Here is a 7,177-nt window from a genome sequence, read left to right on the forward strand (position 1 = left end):
GGATGGATCCGGGATGGATGGATGGATGAATGGGTGGATGGATGGATGGATCCGGGATGGATACAGGATGGATGGATGGATACAGGAGGGATCCGGGATGGATGGATGCAGGATGGATGGGTGGATGGTTGGATGGATACAGAATGTATGCAGGACGGATAAATGGATGAGTGAGTGAGTGCCCTAAAGGCTGAATGCACAAGTTAACGGAGAAAGGAATGCGAAGAGGTATGAATTCATAAATAATTAACTGAATAAATGAATGAAGAAATGAGCTGATGCTTAGCTTATCCACTGAAAGGTATCAAAACATATAATTGAATAAATAAGTAAAAAAAGAACGAAAGAAGGTCATTTACGGATAAAATCTCAGCTAAGATGTTGGAAAGAATGAATACGAAGTAGTGAAATAAATTACTAATGCCAGGACAAGTCCACCTTTGACTCATCGTGAAACAGGGTCATGAGCAACACAGAACTTGGCTGAAGTGGAGGCAGCTAGCAACTGCAACATCATAGTAACTACGGTCACCTTGCGGATGTTAAATTATACCGCTAATTGCACTGTGTCAGTCAAACTAACCTCCCACCCGCTTGAGGTCTCTTTATCACCAGGTCTAACCTTTACCATGCGCGGGCGCTAGAGACAAACGAAAAAGTGGAATGCGCTTTCAAGATGCACAACTCATGTGGTTATGTTTATCAGGAGAGCAAATGAAAAAATTTCCCATGAATTTTAGCAGAACTTGCCGTCATGACTTGTTGTAACAGGTGGCATAAGAAGGCTTTGTGCTCTGTGTCGCTTACCGCTTACTTTGAATCCTCGTTTTATCAAATCAGTCGGTTTCAACCGATTGATTTGATCCAGCCTTGTCCGCCTAACAAATCGAGTGTGCATCGGAGCCGAAGCTCCAGACTCTGCTTGTAGGCTGTTTTGGGAAGTGTCCTCTTCCTTCGCGTAGGGGTGGGGTTGGGTAATGACCCCTTGAGCAGTCTCGAACTTGATGACCCTGGCATTGGCCTATCAGGAGTTTGGGCATTTCCCATTCCTGGTTAGAGGGATTCCCTACTCCTGAGAAGGATGTAAAAATACGGATTGATAGGGCCGAGAAGACTCGGAGATTAATACGTCAAATGGACAAGACTTTCAGTTCCCAGACAAATTAGAAGTACATGTTGAAGCAAGGCGTTGACACCTGCATCCATTAAGCTAAGGGAAGTTGTGTTGGAAGTTGGTCAGCCCATGAGTTCATCAGGCGCGTATTAAAAAGTTAGGGACATTAAGCTACTCGGGCTACGAACATGGTGTGCCTAGCCTTTATTCATGTGTAGTATTTTAGACTGTTCATTAGCTGAATGACAGACTGATTGTTTTGTGATGGGAAGTGGTTATCGGAGTGTAACCGATGACTGAAGACATCACTGCCTATCCAGAGACGATCCACTCACCTTCAGCTATGTACTTTTAAGGGATGGACCACTTCATCCACCGAAGAACTTAAACGGTTGTGTAGAGAATTCCAAGTGTATATATTCACTTAATGAAGGCTGAACAAGAGTTTTTAGCCATCACTTACCCGTCTAGCCATTATCCATCTATCCATCAATCCTGTATCCATGCAGCCATCTATCCCATATCCATCCACCTGTATCATCCTCCCATCCCCTAATCGAAAGCACACCAAAGATTAATACCTTTTATTTACAATAGAAAATCACATATTCACACAACTTCTTCGTTTATTGGGCAAAAAGTCATGAATTTATTTGCTTACTTTGTATATTGTATTGCATTTGCTAAACACCGTGGAAAATTTCCCATTAACTATAAGCAATTAATTTGTTCTTGCCTGCCAGTACTACAAGAAAAAACGATCTAACCATCTTCGCTGAAGATTTTTTCCCCTTCCTTTATGTGAGAATCATCAGGCCACCATTGCATCGACTATGAATAGACATGATGACCCTCTAAGAGATCGCTATAATTGGCGCTCTCTTGTTTGGTTAATTACAAATTGTTGGAAATTTCCATTTAGTAGCGCTTTTTACTTCTCTCTCTCTCTCTCTCCCTCGTTCTCCTCCTGACAGCGAAGACATGACGTTAAGTTAGGATTGGTGCTGAAAATGATGATGGCGATGGTGGTGATTACGGTTGCGCATTGACATGGTCCTTTGATCAATGGCTAATTGCTTATTGGAGCGTAATTTAAATTGTTTAGGCTATTCACAGTACATCCACTAACAGGTGTGCTTACAATGGGTGTCACTTATACTACATGCAATGACACACTCTCATAGAAAGTTCAATTGAGCCTGGAGTTGGAGTGGTTGGAGGATGGGTGGGGGGCTGGTAGGTAGTAGGTATCATCACTATCATCTCACGGTTTCAAGTGCTCCTTCGCATCGCAGCACAACTTGTGGCCTACTTAAAACTTGTTAAGAGGTACCATGACATGCTTTTTGGTAGCAGAGACATTAAATCAATGCTACCTTTGAAGCCGATTAGGTAATTGGATGTTTTTTTCAGTGTGTAAGCCTTAAGCCCCCTCAAAGCACTAGCAGGGGTATTATTTATGAAATAAAAGTTGTGCAATATCCATTAAATCTTGCATAACCCGTTACTCAGTGATGTGGCATGGAGAAATATCCACTGAGACATCAATCGATGCTGTCTGAATTGCACAGAATCATTTCTACCGGCGTTTAAATGATGCAAAAATATTCTAGAGTGTTCTTTACCCCATTTATCTGAAATATTAACAAAACAGTGGTGCATACAATAATCTAGCTAACTGGTGAATGACAGATTAGACTCAACAAAGTCGCTGTGTCTGGTTTTAAAATTGTGATTTAATGAGCCTCTTAGACTGGTCGGCTATTTTCAAACGAAAAAATAACCATCTTCCTACCTAAACTTGTCTGCTCTCCCATTTGCATTTTAAAAAGGCAGAGTACTGAATAGATTTGAGTTATTTTACAATAAAAGGAAAGCCAAAACCAAATCTGATAATTTACTAAAACTCAAGCAGACAAAGGACGTGATTTTAAAACTCTTGATGGTCTAATAATCATCAATATTTTCCCCCTAGTTTTAAAAAGCAAAGTTTTTATTTATTCTTGATAATTAAATCCTCTGATATAGATTTAAGCGGTACTAATTTTATTGGCTAATGCAGGCCAATCAGAACACGAGGTACTAGATAAGTGTTATCGATTAGTCGTTACCTAATCCCGATTGGATGAGCTTTGCCTCCTAAAATAAATGAAATGATGCGAAAAGAGAATACTTTTTGAATAACATCTTGTTGCTCATCTAAAAGCTTCATGTTTTAAGGATATGATTTAGTTTTAAAAATAATACAAACCATCTTTCGACTTTTATTTATCATTTAGATTTGCGACAGTCTGATGGTAAATCATGCCTGAAAATGACATTCGTTTTGGCTGTATTTTCAATAATATTTAGGCTTTTGCATTAGGTCTGTCTGGCTGGGACTAAATTTAACGCCCCAACGTGCGCACACATAGATCAGGCGCCTTGCCTTGTCACAGTTAGTATAAACCATTCATCCTTTTTTTGTATAAATAAAATCCATCTTTCATATCCTTGATCCTCCTTTTTTTTAAGATACTCACCTCGGCTGCATGCATAGAAAAAAAGGAGAAATAGAATAGCGGAATCAATTGATACAAGCCGACATACCGTATGGAAGGATAGCTTCTTTTCAGTATGCATAAATCTAATTTGGCCACAAGGCGAGTGTGGTTATTAAATCACCTTTGATTCAAAATGCAGGAGAAGAGAAATGAAAAAATCGAGTAAGTATAGTCAGTGATTGGTATTTAATAAAGGAGACTTTGGCTCCCCCCCCTCTCCCCTAGTAATATATTGACATCGAGTTAAATTCGATTACTTTGTCAACTGTCAATCCTGATGCAGTAGCATAAAACTTATAAGTTATTACACCAAAGATTGATATTATCAAATTCACATAAATAAAATTATTACCAATAGGTACGCATTAATGACAAAGGGTAAAAAGAACTCCTTTTTACTCCAAAAAAGTTTCGGGGTTTCATTTTTTCCCCTTATTTATGAAAGAGAAATAGGGTGGCTCATTCTCTGCTAGTGGTTTGATTCCAATTGCGGAAAGGCGTGCAATTAAAGGGAATCCCCCTGCACCCCCTCCCTGTATCAGTTTAAAATAATCGGTAAATTAACTGACTTAGGCACCTCTAATACTGTCAAATATGATTTATAAATATACCCCTACGAAGTAAATCTGGGTATTAAAATGGGTTAACAAAGGACAGGAACAGAGTGGTGATATTGGTGGACTGGTTAAATAGGCAATAAGTTATCGATTTCCAATTTCTATTTGAATCAATCAATTAACCAATAAAACTTCCCAAATCTGGGGGATTACATCTAGAAAATGTAGAGAATATAAATACTTTCGTCTCTTACAAAAGTGTAGACAAAAAAGTGGCGAAAAGAACATGAAATAAACCCCTCAATTTATCACCGAACCCGCGTTTGCATTAATTAATAATTCATCCTCTTATTGGTCTACCCAAGTCATGTTACTCGGTCATCTCGCCTCAGGTCACATACAGACTTTCGCCCTCCTTTTTTTTGATTTTTTTGCCTCTCTGATAAAAATCGACCTATTCCTTACAACAAAAAATACCACTACCACACCTACACCCCAAAAAATAAAAAATACCACAATCATAAGGTAAATGAGCAAACTAATCTGTCAGAAGAAAGAATTATGGAAAAAAAGAAATATTAAAGAAGAGGGGAGGCACTTTTAGCAGAACAAAAGCTCATTATTTTGATCACCTAAATTATTTTTCTTACTCTTGTATTGCCCAAATGACCTCTTAATAACCAGGTTTAGTCAAGCGATGAGTTGGTAGGCAGGGCCTAAAAACACATTATTTGAAAGCTGAAGTGTTTATATGTGATTTGGTAATTGGATAAGATCGGATGAGATGAGATGCCTGCTGGTGTGTGTTCCTAAATTGGTTTCATTTTGTACCCTCTTAACAGCGGTACAGTTACAGAGGTGGAGTCACGTTCACTTGTTTGATCAATTAACCAATTATTCATTCACTCTTATTTTTTATAACAGGCTGCTTAGGGGCTCCGCCGCTGTACCACCACCGGGCGGCATGGCCTCCGAACCATGCCAGTGGCCCCCAGCCACTTCCCCTTATCGACAATGCATATTTTGTGCGAGGAATTACACCTACAAATTGAACTGGTCGGGTTTCATTATTATGGCAGGACTTGAAAACCCACTTTGTGGGTAATAAAAGCCGAAATGTGGAAAATAAGAAAATCACACTTGTATTACAATTAAACAATATATGACGGCAAGGGTGAGTAACACACGGCTGACAAGGCTTGACTAGATTTCAGGCGCAGCTGCCTCCTATTGGTCGGGTCGCCCCCACCGCGGCTTTTTGAAACTCCCGTCATTATGTAATGTAACCAAAAAAAGTAAAATAAAAGGCTCTTGCCCCATTTAGGTACTGCACAATTTACACACCGAAAAAGGTTACTTCAGTCTAATTTGATCTCGTGGTTTAGTCACACGTGGCTTGCGTTGTATCGAAGTAAAATGCGATGTTTGGGTGGTTGGTGACCTTCAGGCACTCTAAGGTGGAATTTGGCATGTGATGTTTAAAATTGAGGGATTCCAGTCTCCACACACACGCACACAAGCACACAGACAACCGAGTAAGCACTCACTACTGAATTGGTAAGTGATAAGACTGAAATTTCCACCATTTGCTCCCTTTATCAATCAACGCAAACAATTCGCCTGCCGATTATGTGACACTGTGCATTGTATAAACTTTTATCCTTCCCTCAAAATGGGCTACCATGGGTCTCTACGACAGTGCAGAATGTTCCCCGAAAAGTGAGGAAACCCTCATGCTCCAACCTTCTTAAGTGCTTTAATTGAACAAAATAAGAGAGCGCGGGTGTTTTGAAATGAGAATTTGTTGCTCATTAGTTGTGGTTTAAGCTTCTTTGTTTTTTTCCCGTTCTCTATGGAGCTATCTTTGGCTTAAATGGACTTCTATAAATAGGTGCTGATTTTTCGTGTCCGCATTACAATGCAGTCGAGAAGTTAGGGAGCATTAAAGTTAGCAGGTTAAAGCTACTGACAGCTACTACAACGGCCTGTGGTACGGTGGATCCACATGCTTTCATGACTTTGCTGTTTGATTTGGTAGCGGCAATTACATTATTTTTACAGTAGTGCAATCCAAAAGATGTTGATCCTTCTAGTCAAAAGGCTCCCTCAGCTTCAGCGCCTCTGTCCTGATAAAAGGCAAGTGGTCAATGCTTGATGATACACTGCTTTGTGCATTTTTCCTTTTACTCAGTGAAATGGCGGTAGATTCGGACGTTGTCATCGCTTATAATGTCGAGAGGTATTGACGTCAGAATTGATAGACTATTTGCCCAATCTTTCCTTTGAGGGATGTCCAACAAGTTCTCCAGGGTGATGGTGGCCAAAAATGTTCGTTCATTAATGCGTCTGTGGTCAAAATCTTCTTGAGGCCCGCTTAGGTAAAGTGTCGCTGCAGAACACACCACACAGATAATTTACGCTCCAGTTTCTGGTCAGGAGGATCCTGTACTCGTGAGAAGGATGCAAAAGTACAGGTTGCTAGGGGCGAGAAGACATGTGGGTTAAAATGCCAATCTGACTAACCTTCAGTTCTGTCGGATTAGTGGTGAATGGCGAAGAAAGTGATTGACACCTACATCATTTGTGGGGCGTAAGGAAATTCGTAATTGAAGTTTGCGGGTGTGTAATGACAGGTGACAAACATCTAGCCTAAAAGAGAAGTACTCGTCTACTTTGCGTCTCGTGGGGATGCCAAACCCGTCATTACTTGTCACTGGAATGACATTCTCATCTGCCTGAAGGCATGTATATATGTGCTAGGTACACAGTGTGGATAAAATTTTAACACCTCTTCCATTATGCCTCCTCACAGATTCAGCCATTCTGCGCTGTGAACCCAACCATCCTCTGCCCATCCCGTACACATTCGGTATCCATCCTGTATCCAACCATCCAATTATCATTTCAATCATCCCGAATCAATCCATCCTGTATCCATCCATCCCGGATCCATCCATCCATCC

General features: G+C 40.3%; 1 protein-coding gene across 1 annotated transcript in view; it reads right to left on the bottom strand. All coding sequences in view use genetic code 11, as the record gives it.

Annotated features, from left to right (window-relative positions):
- Positions 1-6,026, bottom strand: part of EGR_04358 (hypothetical protein) — a gene marked incomplete at both ends in the record, with an annotated part of 6,447 nt that extends 421 nt beyond the window's left edge. The window contains 5 exons of the mRNA XM_024493607.1: positions 1,776-1,825; positions 2,623-2,748; positions 2,794-2,875; positions 4,680-4,757; positions 5,958-6,026. Coding sequence (XP_024351928.1) covers positions 1,776-1,825; positions 2,623-2,748; positions 2,794-2,875; positions 4,680-4,757; positions 5,958-6,026 — 405 coding nt within the window. The remainder of the gene's footprint in view (positions 1-1,775; positions 1,826-2,622; positions 2,749-2,793; positions 2,876-4,679; positions 4,758-5,957) is intronic.
- Positions 6,027-7,177: the final 1,151 nt, after the last annotated feature.

This window comes from Echinococcus granulosus (assembly GCF_000524195.1).
Source record: "Echinococcus granulosus chromosome Unknown EG_S00027, whole genome shotgun sequence".
NCBI classification, from domain to species: Eukaryota; Metazoa; Platyhelminthes; class Cestoda; order Cyclophyllidea; family Taeniidae; genus Echinococcus; species Echinococcus granulosus.